Here is a 25007-nt window from a genome sequence, read left to right as displayed (position 1 = left end):
CAACTTGTGTCTTCCCTTTTGGTATTTGAAAGGTTGCTGTTTGATCAAGACACAGCTCTTAAATCTGAGTTCAGTCTGCATCCTGATACAAGAGGAATGTGCGAAGGTGAGAATGATTCTTTTCATTAAGTAGTCCCTTTAGTTTCCCAGTAAGTCCTCATTTAATGTCATTGATAGGTTCTTGGAAACTGAGACGTTAAGCAAAATAAATTATAAGGAAACCAATTTTACCATAAGCTAATTGTTATAAATAACCGTTAAGCTTCTATAACATATTTCTGGTCACAAGAACATCACTGAACCTAAATAAATACCAACACACTTCTGATAGTAAACATTGAAACAAATGTGAGCTATATATACATTTAAGAAAGATTAATACAAACGAGTAACGTAATTGTTTACCCAGTTATTCCACTTCAGGGTTGAGTGTCACCGAAGCCTATCCTGGCAGCTCAGGGCTCAAGGCAGGAGTCAACCCTGGACTGGAGGCCACTCCATTGAAGAATGCACGCACGCACACACACACACACACACTCACACACACACACACAGACACACATACACACACTTGTATTGGGACCATTTAGACATGCCACTGAACCTAACAGGCACATCTTTGGGATGTGGGAAGAAACTGGAGTACCTGCAGGAAACCCATGCAAACATGGGGAGAACATACAAATTCCACAGACAGTGGCCCATGCTGGGAATTGATGTTTTTTTTTTTGAGACGGAGTCTCGCTCTGTTGCTCAGGCTGGAGTACAGTGGCATGATCTCGGCTCACTGTAACCTTTGCCTCCTCGGTTCAAGTGATTCTTCTGCCTCAGCCTCACGAGTAACTGGGACTATGTGTGCGCACCACCAGACCCGGCTGAATTTTGTATTTTTAGTAGAGATGGGGTTTCACCATATTGGCCAGGCTGGTCTCGAACTCCTGACCTCGTGATCCGCCCACCTCGGCCTTTCAAAATGCTGGGTTTACAGGCGTGAGTTGATTTTTTAAAATCAATGTTGAAATGAAGTTATTCAAGGACCTGCTGATTACCATTTCATTAACTCCTCTTTTCATCCTTAGTCTTGTTCCTTAATTTTAACAGACTTAGTTTATTAGGGCCTGTTAGACTAGGGACAGCATTGGGGATCATAACTTCCACAAGATGCTAAAGATTCCTAGAAAGGGCAATGGAGGTATTGAAGTGCCACCCATATAACCTTTTTTCTTTTCCAAATCTCTAGCCTAACCCTAGAACCTGTCTATTTGTAAAAGTAAATAATGCTTTTTAATAACCAGTCTTATTTTTCTAGATTAAAATTAGGGCACACACATCCTTAGTAAATATGTATTGTAAACGTGCCTTTCTTCTACCAATTCACTAAACTTCCTGAGGCCACTTCTAGGTTGATTTAAACATTTCTAGAAAAATCTATCACCGATAGTCCTTGTTCAGAAAGACCAATTCTGTGGTAGTTGTTTAAATGATAGGTTGTTTCTCTTTATAGTTTCTTCCTGTGAGCCTTTAAAAAAATCTTTTTTTGGAGGATGTGTGGAAATAAGTGTGAAATAGAAAAACAAAATTCCTAAACATCCACAAAGGTCTTCTAACTTTTGTGTATTTATGGTTCACAGTCTTTTCACTGTACATCATCTCACCTGATACCTAGGTGGGAAGTTACAGTTTCATCTTGGAGTGCTTTTTCTCACATGTAATTGGAAGGGACAGTGTATAATACTGATCTCCAGGATGCCTTCTTATGATGTATAAAGTACCACTAGAAAGGAGTTAGAGGTCTGTTTCAATATTCCAACCAAGTTTAATTTTTTTTTCTTTTCCAAATGGATAAATCTTTACTATGTCGCTGGTTATTAAAAATATTAAAATATAAAAGTATATCATGTAGAAAATGAAAGGTCATGTTCCTTACTCTTCCCTATAATTCTACTCCCAATGAAGTTTATTTAAGCACAAGATCCATGATTCAAAAGGAAAACTAGCAATCATTTTTTAGACTCATTTATTTCTACTAAATGACAGATTGCTCTACATTCAACATCTACATACAAAAAAAGTTATAAAATTGTCCTTGGTTTTGCAAAGATAAATGAAAAACACTAAAATTCTCCAGTCAAACAAGGCATGCAAGGATTTTTATGTTTTTTTTTGTGTGTGTGTGTGTGTTAAAATAGAGCAAAAGAACTTACTGCATTATAAAGGTAAGAGCTGAGTGAGCATGCTACTAATGGAGAAAGTGGGTATTTTCACATAGCCAGTGTTTTTTTCCCTCCTAACTTCATTTGATGTCAGTCAAAACCTTTCACTGGCCATATAGTAAAACAAAAGAATGCAATATGTTTGTGTACATACACTAGTTACTTTATGTACAGTAAAGCAGCGGTCTCCAACCTTTTTGGCACCAGGGCCCAATTTCATGGAAGATAATTTTTCCAAGGATGGTGGTTGGGGGTATGGTTTTAGGATGAAACTGCTCCATCTCAGGTCATCAGGCATTAGAGTCTTATAAAGAGTGTGCAACCTGGATCCCGCGCATGTGCAGTTAACAGTAGGGTTTGCACTCCTATGAGAATCTAATGCTACTACTGATGAGATAGGAGGTGGAGCTCAGGTAATAATGGTGGCTCGCCTGCTGCTTACCTTCTACCGTGTAGCCTGATTCATAACAGGCCACGGATGGGTACTGGTCCATGGTCCAGAGATAGGGGACCCCTGCAGTAAAGGAATAGAGAAGAGAAAATGAAACACTAGAGAAAACTATGCTATATTAGGATATGGTAGAATGAAATTGTTTTCTAACTGAGAATGTATTTCTGGTCTGTAAAAATAGAGTTATGGAGTAAAGTACCAGGTTTTCTTTCTTTTTTTAATTTTTAATTTTTAAGTTTGTGGGTACATAGTAGGTTATATATTTATGGGGTATATGAGATATTTAGGCATGATAATCACATCAGGGTAAATGGGGTATCCATCACTTTAAGCATTTATCCTTTATATTTCAAACAATCCAATTATATTCTTTTATTATTTTACAATGTACAATTAATTAATTTTGACTCTACTCACTCTGTTGTGCTAGCAAACAGTAGGTCTTATTCATTCTTTCTATTTTTTTGTACCCATTAACCATCCCTACATCCTCCTCAGCCCCCAATATTTTTCCCAGCCTCTGGTAACCATCCTTCTACTTCTTATCTCCATGAGTTCAATTGTTGTGATTTTTGGTTCCCACAAATAAGTGAGAATATGTGAAGTTTGTGTTTTTGTTCCTGGCTTATTTCACTTGTGACCTGCAGTTCCATCCACGTTGCAAATGATAGAATCTCATTCTTTTTCATGGCTGAATAGTACTCTACTGTGTATATATATCACATTTCCTTTATCCATTTATCTGCTGATGGACACTTAGGTTGCTTGCAAATCTTGGTTCTTGTGAATAGTGCTAAAATAAACATGGGAGTTCAGATATCTCTTTAATATACCGATTTTCTTTCTTTTGGAAAGGAAAATCCCAGATACCTAGGAGTGGGATTGCTGGATTGTATGGTAGCTATATTTCTGTTTTTGTGAGGGATTGCCAAAGTGTTTTCCACAGTGATTGTACTAATTTACATTCCCACCAACAGTGTATGATGGTTCACTTTTCTCCACATCTTCACCAACATTTGTTATTGCCTGTTGTTTGCATAAAGGCCATTTTTAACTGGAGTGAGATGATATTTCATTGTAGTTTTGATTTGTATTTCTCTGATGATCCATGATGTTGACTACCTTTTCATATATCTGTTTATCATTTGTATGTCTTCTTTTGAGACATGTTTGTTCAGATCTTTTGCCCATTTTAAAATCCAATTATTGTATTTTTTTCCTATAGAGTTGTTTGAACTCCTTAGGTATTCTGGTTATTAATTCCTTGTCACATGGATAGTTTGCAAATATTTTCTCCCATTCTGTGATATCAGGGTAATACTGTCCACCACTGGGATAGACCTAAAGTACTCCCATAGCCACCACCACTGATTCAGACCTGAACCCAGCAGGGTACTGAGTCTTGCCCAAGGCCTGCTGTAGCCATTACCTGGCTACCACCTATGTTCACTACAGCTCTACAATCAGCAGGTAGCAAAACCAGCCAGGCTTGTGTCCTTCCCTTCAGTGCAGTGAGCTCCCCTAATCCTCACGCAGGTCTAGAGATGCTGTCTGGGAGCCAGAGACTGGAATAAAAACCCTTAGAAATTTACCTGGTATTCTATTCTGCTGTGGCTGAGCTGGCATTCAAACCAAGAGACACAGTCCTTCCCACTCTTCCTTCCCCTTTCCATGGGTGGAAGAGCCTCAACCCCATGGCCACCACTACTATAGGTCCAAGGCGGAATACTGCCAGGCTACTGCCAGTGTTCACTTAATGCCCTAGGGCTCTTCAGTCAGCTTGTGGTGAATGCTGTCAGGTCCGGAACCCACCCTTCAGGGCACTGGGCTCCCCTCTGGCCCAGGGCAGGTCCAGAAATGCTGTTCAAGGCCTTCTCAAATCAGTGATCTCAAAAGCCTCCTTGGTGCTCTATGCATTGTGGCTGAGTGCATACCTAAGGTGTAAGACAAAGTCCCCTTTACTTTTCCCTCTACCCTTCTCAAGCAGAAGGCCTCCTCCACCTTTCTCACCATAGCCACCATAGCTGTCAGTATGCTAGGTCTCACCTGAAACCACATGTCGGAGTCTTAGGTTTTCTTTTAAGTAGACACCTCCTATCTCCTCTTGGAACACATCAGTTTTATCTTCATCCACATTTGTGCTTGTGTCATTGGTTGCCTGTCAAATTGGAATCTAATCTGTCTCATTGACAAACCCTGTCATTCACAATAGGCTTTCATTAGTTTACTAAGTGGTGTATGACTCCTAATCCTAAACTGTACCACATGACCATCCTGCCTGCTGCCTTCAAATTAATATGGTCATTGTTCTTAGTATTGACTCCTTGGTCAACAAAAAGTCCTTAGGGATTTTGTTGACCATGGCGATCAACGGAGTCTCTCCACCTGCTGGTATACAAAAGAGGTACTAGGTCCATGTTGGAGTCTACCTCATCCTTTTACATTGCTACGTATTATTCCTGCCAAGACCAGCTTGGTCAGGGAGACCCTGACCCAGCAGCACTAGAGGAATTAAAGACACACACACAGAAATATAGAGGTGTGAAGTGGAAAATCAGGGGTCTCACAGCCTTCAGAGCTGAGAGCCCTGAACAGAGATTTACCCACATATTTATTAACAGCAAGCCAGTCATTAGCATTGCTTCTATAGATGTTAGATTAACTAAAAGTATCCCTTATGGGAAATGAAGGGATGGGCTGAAATAAAGGGATGGGTTGGCCTAGTTATCTGCAGCAGGAGCATGTCCTTAAGGCACAGATTGCTCATGCTGTCGTTTGTGGTTTAAGAACGCCTTTAAGCAGTTTTCTGCCCTGGGTGGGCCACGTGTTCCTTGCCCTCATTCCGGTAAACCCACAACCTTCCAGCATGGGTGTTTTGGCCATCATGAACATGTCACAGTGCTGCAGAGATTTTGTTTATGGCCAGGTTTGGGGCCAGTTTATGGCCAGATTTTGGTGGGCCTATTCCCAACAATTCCATTGTATGAATGTACCTTATTTAATGAATTAATGATATTTAATGTTTTTCAATACTATTACAAAATATGAATATATTAATAGTTATACCTTTGCCTGCTTTTCTGATTATTTCCTTAGAATAACTATCTAAAACTTTGTGCTCAGCTCTTGACATATATTTCCCCCTAAAAAGATGTCTCCTTCTCCCTACAATCAATACAGGACATAATTCAGTCTGTGTCAAATAAAAAGTATCTGATTTAGTTTTGCATTTTCAAAGAATACCAGTGTTAGGCCTATTTTAATATTGATAATTCATAATTTTTTGTGTGTGTGAATTGCCTGCATCTGTCTCCAAATTATTTTCATTTTATTATTGATTTATAAGAGCATTTTATATATTAAAGATAGCAAATCTTTGTCATATATATTGTGAATAGTTTTACCCAGTTTTCTGGTTATCTTTTAATATTATTCATGATATATTTTGCAGTGAAGAAATTTTAAGTTTTTGTGTAGTAAAAGCTGTTGGTCTTCTCTTTTAGGGTTTGTTCTTTCTCTATCAGACTTAGAAATACTTCAGTGATCTCAAAACCATAAAGAGATATTTTTAATCTTTATTTCCATTGATTATATTTATAGCTTTTATATTTTTAACATTTGGAGTATTTTGGCATATGAGAAAGGTAGGGTTCAAACTTTATTTTTTTGAAATGGTTAACCAATTTTCCCAATATCATTTATTGAATAATCCATCTTGTTGCCATGGTTTAAAATACCATTGTCATATATTAAATTTCCATATATATGTATGTATGTATGTCCATTTTCTACTTATTGTTTTGTTTCATTGACCTGTTTGACTATTTCTGTGACTGTTTTGTCACTACATTATTTTATTATCCTTAACTTTAGTATAATATATTTCTATATATGGTAGGGAAGATATCCTGTCATACAGAGTAATTGGCCACAGCATTCATCCTAAGTTTCTTTGGTACAAACAGCAAGCTCAATGCAGTATGACATTAATCACAGTGTTCTTCCGATTTACCTTCTTCCAACTTTTGTTAGTGGGTTTTTCTCTGAACTGGGTGGTTTTCTGGAATTCTAATGGAAGAAATGTATGTGTAGATAGATAGATAGTTAGATAGATAGATAGATAGATAGATAGATAGATAGATAGATAGATAGATAGTTATTTCTGAGAGATCTCTTCCTTTTCCTGTGTTGTGTGATGAGCTGTGTCTTAGTCAACTTGGGCTGCTATAACAAAATACTATAAACTGGATAGTTCGATCTACAGACATGTAGTTTTCACAGTTCTGGAGGATGAGAAATCCAAAATCAAGGTGCTGGCAGATTTGGTTCTTGGTGAGGACCCTCTTCCTGGATTGTGCGGATGGCTGCTACATTGCTGTGTGCTCACATGACCTCCTCTTTGTGCTCAGGGAGAGAGAGGTCTGGTTTTTCTCTCTTTTTATAAGGATATTAATTCCAGGAGGGATTATGAGGGCTTCACCCTCAATACCTCATCTAAACCCAACTACCTCCCAAAGATCTTACCTTCTATTATCATCACATTGGCGGGTAGGGCATCAGCATATGAATTTGGCTGGGGCAGGTGTGCACAGGCATTCGGTCTATAACAAGCTGTTTACTACTGTTTGGATTTCCTTGAATCCATTCTCATCTTGTGATCTATACGGGGGTATATTTCTATATTCCTTTCCTTTCCATTGTTGCTTCAGATGTTCAAAAACCAAAAATCTAGTAATTTCTTTGGATATTTTTCTATGAACTTGGAAAGTTATCTATGTACTTTCTATGCGTATTGATTGCCTTTATTCATCCTGAGACAAAGAAATATCAAGTATTATTTCATTCAATGTAGTATATGTGTTTCCTCTTAATAATTAAAAAATATTAACAGATAAAAGTGGCAGTTAAGAAATTATGATATACTATAAACATATAAAACAAGCTCAACATCACTGATCATCAGAGAAATGCAAATTAAAACCGCAAGGAGATACCATCTCATGCCTGTCAGAATGGTAATTATTAAAAAGTCAGGAAACAATAGATGCTGGCAAGGCTGTGAAGAAATAGGAATGCTTTTACACTGTTGGTGGGAATGTATATTAGTTCAACCATTGTGGAAGATAGTACAGCGATTCCTCAAGGATCTAGAACCAGAAATACCATTTGACCCAGCAATTCCATTACTGGGTGTAAACCCAAAGGATTATGAATCATTCTACTATAAAGACACATGCACATGTATGTTTACTGCAGCACTATTTACAATAGCAAAGACCTGGAACCAACCCAAATGCCCATCAATGATAGACTGGATAAAGAAAATGTGGTGCATATACACCATGAAATACTATGCAGCCACAATCTCAGTCCTTTGCAGGGACATGGATGAAGCTGGGAACCATCATCCTCAGCAAACTAACACAGGAACAGAAAACCAAACACTGCATGTTCTCATTCATAAGTGGGAGTTGAACATTGAGAACACATGGACACAGAGAGGGGAACACACACACACACACCTGGGCCTGTTGGGGGTTGAGGGGTGAGGGGAGGGAACTTAGAGGATGCATCAATAGGTGCAGCAAACCACCATGGCACACATATACCTATGTGTGGCACACATATACCTGCACGTTCTGCACATATATCCCCCTTTTTTTAAGAAGAAATAAAAAAAGAAATTATGATATTCTAGATGATTCTTAATGACATTTTGCATGCCTATAAAATTCTTGGGCCATTGCCAAGCAGAGCAATAAAACTGTTGCCAACGTTTTATGATTATGTTTCATTCTAGGCATGCCTTCTCCTGAGATTCAGCTTGGATTTAAGCTCAAAGAGGATCTGCAAGAGCAAATGAGTAAAAATAGGATGATGCCTATTCTTAGCGAGGATACAATATTACAGGTGTGTAGCGTGTTGATTGAATACACACTCATTAAAAATTGGAAATGCTATCAGAGTGGCAAATTGCTAATTCTTATTCTTTTTGTCTATTATTTTGCTTCTTTCCTCTTTTCTTATTAATTTTTACCTCTTTCTTAACCAGTCATTCTATTTCTTTGCTGAAACTTTGATGAAAACAATTGTTTTAGGAGGGAGGATTTAAAATACAGTTGACCCTTGAACAATTTGGGAGTTAGGGATGCTGACCCTTTGTGCAGTCAGAAATCCACATACAACTTTTGACTCTCCCAAAACTAAACTACTAATAGCCTACTGTTGACTGGAAGCCTTACTGATAGTCAATACATATTTTGTCTTTTATATGTATTATATACTGCATTGTTACAACACAGCAAGATAGAGAAAAGAAAATGTTAAGATGATAAAGAAGAGAAAATATATTTACTGTTCATTAAGTGCAAGGGGGTCATCATAAAGATCTTCATCCTATCATCTTCACGTTGAGTAGACTGGGGAAGAAAAAGAGAGAAAGAGGAGGGGTTGGTTTTGCTTTCCCAGGGGTGGCAGGGGTTGAAAAAAATTCATGTGTAAGTGAACCCACACAGTTCAAGCCTGTGTTGTTCAAAAGTGAACTGTGTTTTCTTTTGTCTACTCTTATACCTCTTATGTTTTTCGCCCTTTAGCAGAGATGCAGATATGAGAGGAATAGAGGTTAAAATAGGATGTAATAATTATGAGTTTCATCTCCATTTTATATTAGGGATTATTCTTAAACTTGTGAAGAAGATATAGCCTGTATGGTATAATTTGAGATATAGGCCACTGAAAAGACACTTCTGTTGTCTTGTGTGTGAGTGTATGTATGTGTATGCGCACGCACACACACACACACTAATAATTTTTACTTTTTTTTGTCTTTTAAAATATGATTTTGACATTTATGTCATTTCAAACTGCATGTAGATTTCTGACAATCAAATTTTTTTGGTGTACAGATTATTATCACCTGTGTACTAAGCATAGTACCTGAGAGTTTTTTTTTTTTCTGAACCTTTTCCTTCTCCCATCATTCTCCCTCAAGCAAGCTCCAGTATCTGTGTTTCCCCTCCTTCTGTCCATGTGTTCTCATGATTTAGCTCCTACTTATAAGTGAGAATATGCATTACTTGGTTTTCTGTTTCTGCATTAATTTGCTAAGGATAATGGCCTCCAGTTCCATCCATGTTGCTGCAAAGACATAATCTCATTCTTTTTTATGACTGCATAGTATTCTACCACGTGCCACCATGCCTGGGTAATTTTTGTATTTTTAGCAGAGACAGGGTTTTGCTATGTTGGCCAGGCTGGTCTCAAACTCCTGACCACAAGCGATCTGCCCACTTTGACCTCCCAAAGTGCTGTGTTTACTAGCATAAGCCATTGCACCTGGCCTGTTATTCTTTAACTTTTAATAGCCATTTTGACTGGTGTGAGCTGGTATCTCATTGATTTGCATTTCCTGAATAATTAGTGACATTGAGCATTTTTTTGTATGCTAGTTGACCACATGTATGTCTTCTTTTGAAAAGTGTCTGTTCATGTATTTTGCCCACTTTTTTTTTTTTTTTTTTTTTTGAGATGGAGTTTTGCTCTTGTTGCACAGTCTGGCGTGCAATGGCACAATCTCAGCTCACCGCAATCTCTGCCTCCCAGGTTCAAAGAATTCTCCTGCCTCTGCCTTCCGAGTAGCTGGGATTACAGGCATGTGCCACCATGCTTGGCTAATTTTTTTGTATTTTTAGTAGAGATGGAGTTTCTACGTGTTAATTAGGCTGGTCTTGAACTTTTGATCTCAGGTGATCTGCCCGCCTCGGCCTCCCAAAGTGCTGGTATTACAGGCGTGAGCCACTGTGCCCGGCTATTGCCCACTTTTTAATGGAGGTGTTTTTTGTTTATACATTTGTGTAAGTTTCTTGTAGATTCTGTATATTAGACCTTTGTCAGATGTATAGTTTGCAAACATTTTCTCCCATTCTGTAGGTTGCCTGTCAAACGTTTTGTACCATTCTGTAGGTTGCCTGTTTACTCTGTTGATAGTTTCTTTTGCTGTGCAGAAGCTGTTTGGTTTAATTAGGTCCCATTTGTCAGTTTTTGTTTTTCTTGTGGTTGCTTTTGGAATTTTCATCACCAAATCTTTGCCAGTTCCTATGTCCAAAATAGTATTTCCTAGGTTATCTTCCAGGGTTTTATAGTTTTAGGTTTTATATTTAGATCTTTAATCCATCTTGAGTTGATTTTTATATAAGGTATAAGAAAGGGGTTCAGTTTCAACCTTCTGTATATACTAGCCAGTTATCCCAGCACCATTTATTGAATGAGGAATTCTTTCCCCATTGCTCGTTTTTGTCAGCTTTGCCAAAGATCAGATTGTCATAGGTGTGTAGCTGTATTTCTGGGCTTTCTCTTCTGTTCCATTGGTTTATGTTTCTATTTTTGTACCAGTACCATGCTGATTTGGTTATGGTAGCTTTTTACAGTTTGAAGACAGACAATGTGATTCCTCCTGCTTTTTCTTTTTGCTTAGAATTGCCTTGGCTATTCGGGCTCTTTTCTGGTTCCATATGAATTTTAGAATAGTTTTTTCTGGTTCTGTGAAGGATGTCGTAGCATTGAATCTGTAAATTGATTTGGGTGATATGGCCGTTTTAACAATATTGAGTCTTCCTATTCATGAGTATGGAATGTTCTTCTATTTGGGTCATATATGATTTCTTTGAGTAGTGTTTTGTAATTCTCATTGTAGAGATCTTTCACCTTCCTAGTTAGCTGAATTCCTGGTTTTTTGTTTGTTTTTGTTTTTGTTTTGTTGTTGTTGTTTTACCAATTATGAATGGGACTGTGTTACTTTTGACTGTCAGTTTGGTGTTGCTCTTGGTGTATAGAAATGCTACTGATTTTTGTACATCAATTTTGTATTCTGAAACTTTGCTGAAGTTGCTTATCAGCTCAAGGAGCTTTTGGGCAGAGACTGTGGGGTTTTTTAGATATAGAATAATGTCATCTGCCAACAGAGGTTAGTTTGACTTCCTCTTTTTTTATTTGGATGCCTTTCATTTCTTTCTCTTACCTGACTGTTCTGGCCAGGACTTCCAATACTATGTTGAATAGGAGTGGTGAGAGAGGGCATCCTTATCTTGTTCTGGTTTTCAAGGGGAATGCTTCCAAGTTTTGCTCATTCAGTATGAAGTTTGATGGTGACTGCAGCTTTGTCATAGGTGGCTCTTATTATTTTGAAGTATGTTCCTTCAGTGCCTAGTTTATTGAAAGTTTTTAACATGAAATGATTTGAATTTGATTGAAAGCCTTTTCTGCATCTGTTGGGATAATCATGTGGTTTTTGTCTTTATTTCTGTTTATGTGGTGAGTCACATTTATTGATTTGAATATGTTGAAGCATTCCAGAGATAAGGCCTACTTTATCCTGGTGAATTAGCTTTTTGTTGTGCTAATTCACTTTTGGTTTGTTAGTATTTTGTTGAGAATTTTGATGAGCATCTATGTTCATCAAGGATATTAACCTGAAGTTTTCTTTATTTGTTGTGGCTCTGCCAGGTTTTAGTATCAGGATTATGGTGGCCTCATAGAATGAGTTGGGGATGAGTCTCTCCTCCTCAATTTTTTGTAATAACTTCAGTAGGAATGGCACCAACTCTTCTTTGTACATCTGTTGTAATTCAGCTGTGAATCTCTCTGGTCCTGGGCTTTTTTTAGTTGGTAGGCTGTTTATTACTGATTTAATGTCAGCACTCTTTATTGGTCTATTTAAGTATTCAATTTCTTCCTGATTTAGTTTTGGGAGGATGTATGTGTCCAGGAATTTATCCATTTCTTCTGGAATTTTAGATTTATGTGCATAGAGGTGTTGATAGTTGTCTCTGATGGCTATTTGCATTTCTGTGGGGTCAGTGGTAACATCTTCTTTGCCATTTCTAATTATGTTTATTTGGATATTCTCTCTTTTCTTCTTTATTAGTCTACCTAGAATTCTGTCTGTCCTATTAATTTTTTCCAAAGAACCAACTCCTGGATTTGTTGATCTTTGGTATGGTTTTTGTGTCTCTGTCTCCTTCAGTTCAGCTCTGATTTTTGGATATTTCTTGTCTTCTGCTAGCTTTGAGGTTGCTTTGCTCTTGCTTCTCCAGTTCTTCTAGTTGTGATGTTTGGTTGTTAATTTGAGAAATAAGATCCTTTTGAGACAAGCAAATGCTCAGGGGATTCATTACCACCAGAACTTCCTTACAAGAGCTCCTAAGAAGCACTAAATATGAAAAGTAAAGATTGTTACCAGCCACAACACAAACACACTTAAGTACACAGACCAGTGACAGTATAAAGCAACCATACAAACAAATCTGCATGATAACCAGCTAACAACATGATGGCAGGATCAAATCCACACATATCAATACTAACCTTCAATATAAATGAACTAAATGTCCCCATTAAAAGGCACAGAGTGTCAAGCTGAATAAAGAGGTATGACCCAGAGATAAGCTGTCTTCAAGAGACCCATCTCACATACAGTGATACCCATAGGCTCAAAATAAAAGGTTGGAGAAAAATCCACCAAGCAAATAGAAAACAGAAAAAAGCAGGTGATGCAGTCCTAATTTCAAACAAAACAGCCTTTTAGAAACAAAGATCAGAAAAGACAAAGAGGGGCATTCCCTTCCCTAGTCCATAGCAAGAAAAAGAAGGGCACTACATAATGGTAAAGGATTCCATTCAACAAGAAGACCCAACTGTTTTATATCTGTATGCACCCAACTCAGGTATACCCATATTCATAGAGCAAGTTCTTAGAGACCTAAGAAGAGGCTTAGACTCCCACACAATAATACTGGGAGACTTCAACACCACACCAACAGTATAAGACAGATTATTGAGGCAGAAAATTAACAAAGAGATTCAGGACCTGAACTCAACACTTGACCAAATGGACCTAGTAGACATCTACAGAACTCTCCACTGGAAGACAACAGCATATACATTCTTTTCATTGCCACATGGCACATACTCTAAAATTGACCCTGCAATCGGACATGAAACAATTTTAAGGAAACTCAAAAAACTGAAATGATACCAACCACACTTTTGGACCACAGTGCAATAAAAATAGAAGTCAAGGCCAAGAAAATTGCTCAAAACCGTACAATTACACAGAAATTAAACAACTTTCTCCTGAAGGACTTTTGGGTAAATAATGAAATTAAGGCAGATATCAAGAAGTTCTTTGAAATTAATGCGAACGAAGACACAACTTACCTGAATCTTTGGAACACAGCTAAGGCAGTGTTAAGAGAGAGATTTATAGCACTGAACACCCACATCAAAAAGTTAGAAAGATCTCAAGTATATATATATATATATATTTTTTAAAGTAAATGTCATGGGGAAAAGTAAGGAATGAATCTGTTAGCACCCTGGTATAAATAAGTTAGCTAACTAGAGATAAGGAAGGGAAGAGAAGATACATACATTGTAGTAGCAGAAACTGACAGCATTTCCCAAAAGTTAATATGAAGGTCTACTTAATATCATACCTAGGAAAGTGTATCAAATAAATGATCTCTGATAAAAACCAAAACATTTAACACCAAATATCTTTCCTTGAAATTGAGAGCTCTATATCTGGCTTCTAATAACTCACTTAAAAATTAATTTTGTAACTTCTGAGATCAGAAAACATAACATTTATTTCCTCTGGCTTCAGTAAGTGTGAAATAGGAGATAATAATTATTTTTCTTTCCGTTTATTTCAGACACATTTGCTATGTGATTATTGTCCCAGGAACTGTATTATACCTCAGAACATAGTTTAAAAGTTTGATTATCAGACCCATTTGGGTAGCTTTTTAAATATATGGATGCTCAGACCCATACTTGGGTGGAACCTGGGAATGTTCAGTTTTCAAAAACCTTCCAATTAATTTCTAATATTCAGTCAGCTTGGAACAATCGCCTTAAAGGACTTGAAGAGTTAATAAATGTATTCTTCAAAACTTTATCATCAGATAGTAAAGTAGCCATCTGCTGAGTATGGGCTTGTTGTAAAATTACGTTAAGAAGGATAAGTGAAGTATTGGATATTTGTTTATTTTTTAAAAACTTTCATTGGAAAAATAGATACCTCCTTTAACTTTCTTTTATATCCCCACTTTTGTCTACAGTAAAAGGTAATGTAATCCCAGTGTTTGAACATCTGTAGTAAATTTTAATTAATACTCTTTTATAAATTGATGAATGTTGCTTCTTTCATTGTTTTCTTTTATCCTATCAAAATAAACCTTTTGAAATTTAACTATATGAGAGAAACTGACTTTATCAGATAAAGAAATTAAGATACCTGAAAAGGCACTTTCTCAGAGTTTTTTTTTTTTTTTTTTAATTTGTTGTTTTGCAACTGGAATTAGATTTCTAAGTAAATTCTAAATAATTATGAAACAGGTTTCTAAATAAATTCTCCCCAGATACCAATATTGACATTTCAACTTTAAAGAAGACATTTTAGAAATGATGAGCTATTTTAAATAAGAACAAACAATGAAGAAATAGAGGATCTTTGATTTGATATATGTCATCTTGATTTTTTTAAATGTAGGCAGCAATCTTTAAAAATATTTTATTCTCCTCATTTTTGTTGGGTCTTATAAAATACCATTTGTAGTTCTTTACATGTATGCTATATGGCAAGCAGTTTTAAAACTTTGCATGAATAGATTTTGGTTTGTTTGGAGAGTTTAGTGATATGCCTGGAGAGATAATGGAGACATGGGTGTGTCAAAATTAGGGGGGCATGATGGTTCATTTTATGTGTTAACTTGGCTGGGTCACCGAATGTTCAGATAGTTGGTCAAACATTATTCTGGATATTTCTGTGTTTTTGAATGAAATTAACATTAAAGTCAGTGGACCTGAGTAAAGCAGACTGCCCTCCATCATGTGGGTAGGCCTCATCAGTTGAAGACCTGAGTAGAACAAAAAGACCTGCCTCTCCCCGTAAGAGAGAATTCTATAGCAGACTGTCTTTAGATTTTATCAGCACCATTCGCTCTCCCAGATGATTTCCTGCTGGCCTTTAAATTTCATCTGTACTATTGGCTGTTCTGCTTCTCTGCCTGTTGACCTTTAGACTGGAACTATACCATTGGCTCTCTGTCTCTCGAGCCTGACAGGTCACACTGCATATTTGCACTTGCCAGTTTCCATAATTGTGGGGGCCAATTCCTTATAATAAATCTCTTTCTACATATGTACACATCCCGTTGGTTCTGTTTTTCTGGAGGATCCTGACTAATACAGTGGGCATCACTGGTCTCATAGTCAGTTTTTGATCATCTAGAAGATACTTGTTGACAGGGAGTAATGATTAATTGAATTATACAATTATTACCAGTAGGCTGCTTCTTTTACCTCAGGACTATTTATCTGAGAGTTGTAAATACAACTTGAATCTCACTTTCCTTTTCCCTTTTGCAGCCTCCATCTTCTACGTTTATCCAGATTCAGAGAGAGAATCAGTTAAAATGAGCATTAAAGAGAACTTTGAAGGGGAAATAAATAACCACAGGCTTGTCTGATGAGTGTGTAATAGAAGAAGGATCAGGGATGGCAAGGCCAGAACTAATGGAGAGATTATGCACTGCATGGTCTTTTAAAGCCCCAGTGGGCAGGTAACATTCTCTCCTCCTAGCTGCCTCACTGAGTAATAAATTGCTGGGCTACTCAAATGCAATGTCATTTTTCTAAAGTTAGGTACCCCTGACTCTACTGAGCTGATCACTACTGCCAATGGTATACTTTTCCTGGCTCTTTAACTCATCCTAACTTGTTTCCTAAAATTGCTGTCTCTGTTCAGAAGTTGCAATGACTTAAGAATATTTCTGGCCGGGCGCGGTGGCTCAAGCCTGTAATCCCAGCACTTTGGGAGGCCGAGACGGGTGGATCACGAGGTCAGGAAATCGAGACCATCCTGGCTAACACGGTGAAACCCCGTCTCTACTAAAAAAATACAAAAAACTAGCCGGGCGAGGTGGCAGGCGCCTGTAGTCCCAGCTACTCAGGAGGCTGAGGCAGGAGAATGGCGTGAACCCGGGAGGCGGAGCTTGCAGTGAGCTGAGATCCGGCCACTACAGTCCAGCCTGGGTGACAGAGCGAGACTCCGTCTCAAAAAAAAAAAAAAAAAAAAGAATATTTCTGGGAAGAAGTAGGATGAAAATGGGGTTTTAGCACCTAACTTAGCTGGAGTAAAGACAATTCTCATTCAGTGGTTAAATCGCTGTGTATTTAAGTTGTGTTTAGATCCTAGTGAGTGGATGTCAACATTTAAGAATACTGAAGCAGTACACAGATGGTACCATATGTCCAGAGGGAACCCTCTAAAAGACAATTGTATGGATATTTGGAAATATTTTAAAATATTTATATAGATGACCAAGTTTGGGTACCTCACTCTGAAAGAAAGATATCTTAAGCAAATGTTGTTAGCAATTCATCCAGGTACTTCAAACACTTACTGAATACCAGTAACTGCTATTCTGGTCTATCAAATGTGAAGGTAGTTTGTGTGAGACATTCAGTGTGTCATGGAGAGCCAGGATTGGTTGGGCTGATCCGGCAAGCCAGACTTCTTCCACTCCACTCCCAGTTATCCATAAATCAGTGAAAGACGATGTTCTCAGATAGCAGGAGATTGCTTTTTTGGTTGAGGGTATAGAAATATATTTGCTTCTTTTCTAAATCCTCTAAATTAACACAATTAACCTCTCTTACCTCTCACATCCTAGCTCCAAAACAATAACAACAACAACAACAACAACAACAAGAAAACTGCAGTTTAATGGCCTTGTCAAAATGCAGTGGGGTAAAGACAGGGGAAAGTGCAGTCACATGTATTAAAAAGATAGATACCAATTTGGTGTTTCTTATGAAAAAATTGACATGTATTCCTGCATATTGTTCATTAACAAATTAACAGCTCCAGCCCCCACTTTTATTCAATGGCATTAGCTCTTGGTTGGTAGTTCTGTCTATAGAGGAGGAAAAAAATCAGCTGTCAGGAGCAACCTTCCTTCCTACTTGCTTTCTTACCTTTTGCATTTACCTTTTGCACTTTTGGAGGCCAACATGGGCAGATAGCTTGAGCCCAGGAGTTCAGTGTAGAACCTTATGTAGGTAGAGTCAAACGAATAATTAGTCCTCAACAGGAAAAGTCACTGGTCCTTTAGTAAGATAAATGAAGTGAATATTACAAATATTTGAAAAATTACTTTGCAGAGACACAGAAATATCTTGTGTGTAAGTATACCCTGTTGAATTAATTCTTGGAAGCGTCTGGGTTTGTCTCTTGACATTTCTTCTTATCTCTGGCCTCTGAGCTCTGTAAAGCCTACTTAGGAAGTATATAGGTGTGAAACTAATGTAACTTTGGAGTGTTTAGGGATGCATTATCAATAAATAATACTGAGCATTAATTGGAGAAGGTTGAGGTTATCACATTGCTTTGTTTGTATTTTTTGACATAACTTGCATATTGTTAATTAACGAGTTAACATCTCCAGCCCCCACCTGTATGGAGTGACATTAGCTCTGTATTGGTATTAGTGTAATCATGAAAATGCTTGCAAGTTCAGCCTAATGGCTTTATTTTCAGAGAGCTTTATAACTGATCTTAGAAACAAACATAAAGGGCCCCTAAAGAGAAGTCTTTTACTAAAGATCTTTGATGCTAATATTAACAGTAAAGATTCCTTTTAAAGTGACAAAAGCCAGTATGTTGTGAACTCTTAAAATGGAAGCATATTGTCAGTGCATTTTATCTTTTTTGAAAGGGACACAACAACTTCAGATTTTCTGATATTAATTAAGAATTAGGCAGAATCAGTTTTGAGATGGGGTCTCTGTCATCCAGGCTGGGATGCAGTGGTGCAATCATAGCTCACTGCAGCCTCAACCTCCCTGGGTTCAGGTGACCTTTCCACCTCAGCCTCCTAGACAGTTGAAACTATAGGCATGGGCCACCATGCCTGGCTAATTTTTTTGTATTTTTTTTTGGTAGAGACTGGGTTTTACCATGTTTCCTAGGCTGGTCTCCAGCTCCTGGGCTCAAGCTGTCTGCCCAAATTGACCTCCCAAAGTGCTAGGATTACAGATGTGACCCACTGCACCCTGCCCAGTTAGTATTTTACACTGTAACACAAAGGTCATATAATTTCTGGTTCTTAGGGGAAATATTAAAACTCAGAACTGGACAAGAATGGCTGTTCAGAATCATCACATATTAATGAAGAGGAAAAAACTAGGAATTAAAAAAAGAACACTTCTCTTTCTCTTCACTTAAGTTCTACTTTTTTTTTATCTTTTTTTTTTTGTGGAAAGGAGTTATGATAAAGACAGAAGAGCCAAAACTATAAAACTCTTAGAAGAAAACATTGGAGAAGAGTATCATGACATTGGATTTGGCAACGATTTCTCAGTTATCACACCAAAAGCACAGTCAACAAAAGAAAAAATAAGTTAGATTACATAAAAATTAAAAACTTTTGAGCATCAAAGTATACCATCAACAGAGTGTAAAAGCATCTTATGGAATGGGAGAAAATATTTGCAAATCATGCATGCTTTACAGAATATATAAAGAATTCTTACAACTCCACAAGAGAAAAAACAAAAAAACTGAATTAGAAAATGAGTAAAGGGCTCAAGTAGACATTTCACCAAATAAGATATAAAAATGGTCAATGAACAGATGCTCAGTATCACTAATCATTAGGGAAATGCAAATCAAAATCACAATGAAATACCACTTTTCACTCATTGTGATGACTTTTTTTTTTTTTTTCAAAAAACCCAAAAATAACAAGTGTTGGCAAGAATGTAGAGAAATTGGAACCCTTGTACATAGCAGATGGGAATGTATAGTGATGCAACTGCTGTGGAAAACGGTATGGCTATTCCTTAAAAAAGTTAAACATAGAATCACCTTAATGATTTAGCAATTTCACTTCTGATTGTATATGCTGAAGAAGTGAAAGCAGGGACTTGAATAGATATATTTGTATACACATGTTCATGGCAGCATTATTCTCAGTAACCAAAAAAGGTGGAAGCACTGCAAGTGTCCATCAATAGATGTCCATCAATAAATAGGACACTGCAAGTGTCCATCAAATGTGGTGCATACATACAATAGAATATTATTCAGCTTTAAAATGGAAGGAAATGCAGATACATGCCACAACATAGATTAACCTTGAATATGTTCTACCAAGCGAAATAAGCTAGTCACAGAATGATTAAAATTTTATATCTTTTATATGATGTTTCTAGAGTAGTAAATCAATAAAGACAGAAAGCAGAATGGTGGCTGCCATGGGTTGTGGAGAGGGGAGTGGGGAGTTACTGTTATTATAATGAGCATGGAGTTTCAGTTTGGGAAAATGGAAAAGTTCTGGAGGTGCATGGTGGTCTTGGTTGTACAACAGTGTGAGTATACTTAATGCCAGAGAACTGTACACTTAAAAATGTACAGATAGTAAATAGACGGTAAATTTTATGTGTATTTTACCACAATAAAAATAAACTAAGGAAGAATAACACAAAATTTACTTTAAATATTAATTTTTTTAGCTTGTTGCGTTGAATTCACATTTATCAGTTGGAAAAAACTGTTTTTTTTCCTGGCAGTCTCAAGATGAAACAGAACGAAATCAAGCTCTGTTACAGTAAGTACACTAGTTTTTGGCTTCATTATATTGTAGGTATTTTTGTCATTTTGCACATCTAAGATGAATATTCATTTTTAAGAGTTTTAGAATTGTTGTATATTTTTGAATAATTGCCCATTTTGTAGCAAAAATATATGTTATTTTACACACGTTCTAGATAAGTTTTATTTCATAAGAAGCATTAAATCAGATTAACTTAGTTCTCTATTATTTTAAAAGCGAATTTAAAGCATAGCAAATTTATGAAGGGGCTGCAAATAAAAACAGCATGAAGGAAGATTTTGTAAAACTTACTGAAATTAGACTTCATACAATTATTATACCTTAAGAAACTCGACCAGGCGTAGTGGCTCACACCTGTAATCCTAGCACTCTGGGAGGCTGAGGCAGGCAGATCACCTGAGGTCGGGAGTTCGAGACCAGCCTGGCTAATATGGTGAAGCTCCATCTCTAATAAAAAATACCAAATTAGCCGGGCGTGTTGGTGAGCGTCTGTAATCCCAGCTATTCGGGAGACTGAGGCATGAGAATTGCTTGAGCTTGGGAAGTGGAAGTTGCAGTGAACTGAGATCGTGCCACTGCACTCCAGCCTGGGCAACAGAGTGAGATGAGACTCTGTCTCAAAAAAAAAAAAAAAAAAAAAAAAAAAAGAAAGAAAGAAAAAGAAACTATCCTTTCAGTTCTTTTAAAACAATGATTCTCAAAGTATGGTCTGTGAACACTTCGGGAGTCCATGAGATTCTTTTAGAGGGTCTGTGAGGTCAAAACTATTTTCGTAATAATACTAACACATTAGTTGCCTATTTCATGGTATCTACATTTGCACAATAGTGCTATAGTAATGGTGGATAAAATGCTGGAGTCTTAGTAGGAATCAAGGCAATGGCACCAAAGAATACTAGTAGTCATTGTGTTTTTTCACTGATACGTGCTCTCAGTTACAAAAATAAAAAGAAGGCAGTTTCACTTAATAGAATTTGTGTTTGATGAGGCAGGAAAATTATTAATTTTAGTAAGTCTCCACCTTTGAGTATATATATTTTTAATATTCTGTGTGATGAAATGGAAAGTATGCTTAAAGCATTTCTGTGCATACTGATATGTGATGTCTATCTTTTTTTTGAACCAGAGTCTCACTCTGTCACCCAGACTGGAGTGCAGTGGTGCGATCTTGGGTTACTGCAACCTCCGTCTCCCAGATTCAAGCAATTTTTGTCCCTCAGCCTCCCAAGTAGCTGGGACTACAGGTGTGCGCCACCTTGTCTGGCTAATTTTTGTATTTTTAGTAGAGACAGGGTTTTGCCATGTTGGCCATGCTGGTCTTGAGCTCCTAGCCTCGAGTGATCCACCCGCCTGGGCCTCCCACAGTGATGGGATTACAGGTGTGAGCCACTGTGTGCAGCCGTCATGTTTATCTTGAGTAAAACACCTGTGCACTTGTTTGAGTTGTAAGCATTGGAAGAAAACTGGTTTCACCTTTTTTTTTTTAACTTGAGAGGTGATTTTTTTGATATTTTATAATGAAATGTGTCAACATTAAGAAAACGTACATAACTCAGTGCATAAGTATTTTCTAAAAGACCAATGCATGATGTTACAAAATCATGTATAGGTAAAAGACCCATTCAAAAGTGCAGGATAGACTGTGGGTTTTAATGTAATAGAATGCAAAAAGTTCATTAATTTTGCTTCAGTTTCCTACATTTCCCTTTTAGGAAAGTATCGTTGATTAAATAATTTGGCTATAATATTGAAAAAGAATATTTTAGGGGTAGAGGGGGAAAGCGTCCTGTATCCCCAATGAAGGTTTGCTGAAAATGAACAGACAAAAGACAGATTTATAGAATAAAAAGGCATATAAAGTTTATTTAATGTACATGGGGGAAAATCACAGGAGTGTGGTTACCCAATAACCCAGTGAGGTCCAGATGTTTATACACCATTATTCACAGGGGAAGAGGAGATGGAGGTTATAGCAGTAAATGATTTTCAGGGGAAATGAATATGCCCAAAAAACAATGGCCTGGGACAACTTCCTCTAAGTTTTGGGGGAATTGATGGGAAGATGAGAGACAGAACTTCATTCTGAACAAAGGTTGTCTTATGCAGATAAAGTATTGAGTAATCTCTTGGTGCTGCTGTCAGAAGAATAGATAAAGAATTTGTCTGGACATGGTGTCCTGTCCTGGCCTTAGAGACTTTTAGTGTTTTCTCTGATGGTTAATCTTTCCTGGTTGTTTAATGAGATTCCTAGGGAGGGGATTTTAAGACCATTTTATTTTATTTTTTCAAGAAAGTTTTTCAGTCAGATAAGGAAATTCTGGAGAGAGTCCCTTCAGGTGCTTCAAGAAAGAAAAGATCAGAGAAATGGGGTGGGGGGTGAGAGGGAAGATCAGATGGAGACCTTGGTTCTGAAGCTTATTTCTGAGGCCTTTCAATTTTCTTTAATTCAGAGTACTCAGCATGACATGATGTCATATTTTGGCATATTATTTTCTGTACCCAGGCAATATTCACAATTATCCAAAAAGGCTACTAAAATACTCCTCCCTTTTCCAACTCTATATCTGTGTGAAGCCACATGTTTGTTGTATACTTCAAATAAAATTATATATGGCAACAGATTGAATGCAGTAGCAGATATAGGATGATAGTCATCTTTCATTTAAGCCACACATTAAAGAGATTTTTTAAAATGTCAAACATTGCAACTTTTCTCACTAATTTTTTTCATTTTGGGAAAGATAATTTTTCATAAAAATATATTAATATGTTCCTGGATTATTGCTATCATTTAAAAATTTATATATATTTAATTTTGTTCTTCATTTTAGTTTCTAATATGTAAATATAAATAAGTATAAGACACCAATAATTTTTAAGAGTATAAAGGAGTCTGAAGATCAAAAAGTTTGAAAACTGCTATTGTTGTAAAATAACTCTTTTGCCCCAGCTACCAACATTTAGAGAAGTAGAAAAAAGAAAAGATGAAGGAAGACTAATATAGCATCCATATTCTCCCCACCTAGAGAACCATTTGTTAACATTTTGATGCATTTTATGTTAGGCTTTATTTATATTTTTGCTTTTGTTAATACTTTCTATAAAATTGGGATCATCTTGCAGATAGTTTTGTATCCTGTTTTTAAATTTTAAGTAATTGTTTGTCAAAGTTATTTTCTTGTTGCATAATGTTTTTAAAAATGTGAATTTTGATGACCTTATAATACCTTATTGTATTACTGACTTTACTATAATTCATTTAATTATTCCTCTACTACTGGACCTTTACGTTGTTTGTAGTCTTACCTAACATAAATAACTATTTGTAGTAATTTAGATGATGCTTTGCTCAGTTTTCAGATTGTATCCTAAATACTCTTGCAATTAAGGGAAAAAAATTCTGTTGTTAACTCAAACTATAGTTTTATTTTGTTTTCAATCAGCTTGTTCTTAAAGAATCACACCTTAGGAAAAAAATCAGCATTCTTTTCTAGTTGCTTCAAAAATTATCATTCTACATGAATAGTCTCATTTTTATTTGAAGGCAGCTTATATTGATCACTTCTGTTTTTGGACAGGAGAGAATGGTTAATTTATTATTCTTGCGTAGGATTCCAGTAGCTGTGCCTGCTGCATTAAAAACTGCTCTTAAAACAGCTGAAACAAGAGGCTTTTTTTTTTTTTTTTTTTTTTTTAAAGGAAGGTGTCTTGATTACATTTATGCAGTAAATTAGGCTGAGAAAAAATATAGTTAGCTGATTGCCTTTCTTTAATCAGCTTTTAATTATCACAGGGCAGATGATCAAAATTGCAGATTAGGCATGACCCTTATTTTGCTTTTTAACTTCTTCCCTTTGGTATTCCCTACCTTTTCTTTGCCTGCTGTGAAATACAAGAATGGTAAGTAATGCCTGGAGAAATTTATCATTAATGACTTTTGCTTACATCTAAAACTGTAATGACAAACTATTAGTGTATTTGATGATGTAGCTAGGCAAACTACATATTTCAGGACCATTTTCTCCCTGACCTTCCTACCGCTATTTGGCAGACAGTCACATCCAAAGTCACTTTTAGACCTAAATGTAGTTTAGCTTGTATACACTCCTTAGGTCATTTATTATTTTTCAGCTCTTTCCTTCATTTTTGCAGTTACTTGAAATGAAAATGTTAAAAAATTGGTAATAATTGTAAAAATAATTGGAATGATATAGCAAAAAAAGTATCCTATTTGGAAAGCCTTTTAAGTGAAAATGAAAAATTAAATTGTATTTGAATGAGAAACACTATTTTTTCTTTCACTTTAACATTTATTTTTATTAATTAATTGATTTTTTAGGACTAGAAAAAATTGTTCAATGTTCATTGGGTCGTTTCACCAGTCTGGACTTTCATTGAACCACCAAAATAGTGAAGGTATGTTTTCATGGTAGAGTCATATAAAGGAAATTAGTCTTTGCCTAAAAATAGAAGACTTAGTTAGATATACATTTATTTACAACTAGTCTGGTCAATTATATATATCTATATATCTATCTAGATATATAGATGTATAGTTTTTTTTTTGGTAGAGATGGGGTCTTGCTATGTTGCTTAGATTAGCTTTGACCTCCTGGGCTCAGGCAAATTATCCTGCCTTAGCCTCCCAAATAGTTGGGGCTACAG

At 36.6% G+C, this 25007-nt stretch overlaps 1 protein-coding gene across 2 annotated transcripts in view; it reads left to right on the top strand.

The window, feature by feature from the left end:
- The window catches only part of ANKRD31 (ankyrin repeat domain 31), a 160933-nt gene that overhangs the window by 6557 nt on the left and 129369 nt on the right, over positions 1-25007 (top strand). For both annotated transcript variants that reach the window (XM_045393864.3, XM_005557174.5), the window contains exons 2-5: positions 33-106; positions 8465-8574; positions 20299-20336; positions 24682-24758. In XM_045393864.3, coding sequence (XP_045249799.2) covers positions 33-106; positions 8465-8574; positions 20299-20336; positions 24682-24758 — 299 coding nt within the window. The remainder of the gene's footprint in view (positions 1-32; positions 107-8464; positions 8575-20298; positions 20337-24681; positions 24759-25007) is intronic.

The sequence above is a fragment of the Macaca fascicularis genome, chromosome 6, assembly GCF_037993035.2.
Source record: "Macaca fascicularis isolate 582-1 chromosome 6, T2T-MFA8v1.1".
NCBI classification, from domain to species: domain Eukaryota; kingdom Metazoa; phylum Chordata; class Mammalia; order Primates; family Cercopithecidae; genus Macaca; species Macaca fascicularis.
The sequence above is the reverse complement of the archived record's forward strand: the minus strand, read 5'-3'. Positions and strand labels throughout refer to the sequence as shown.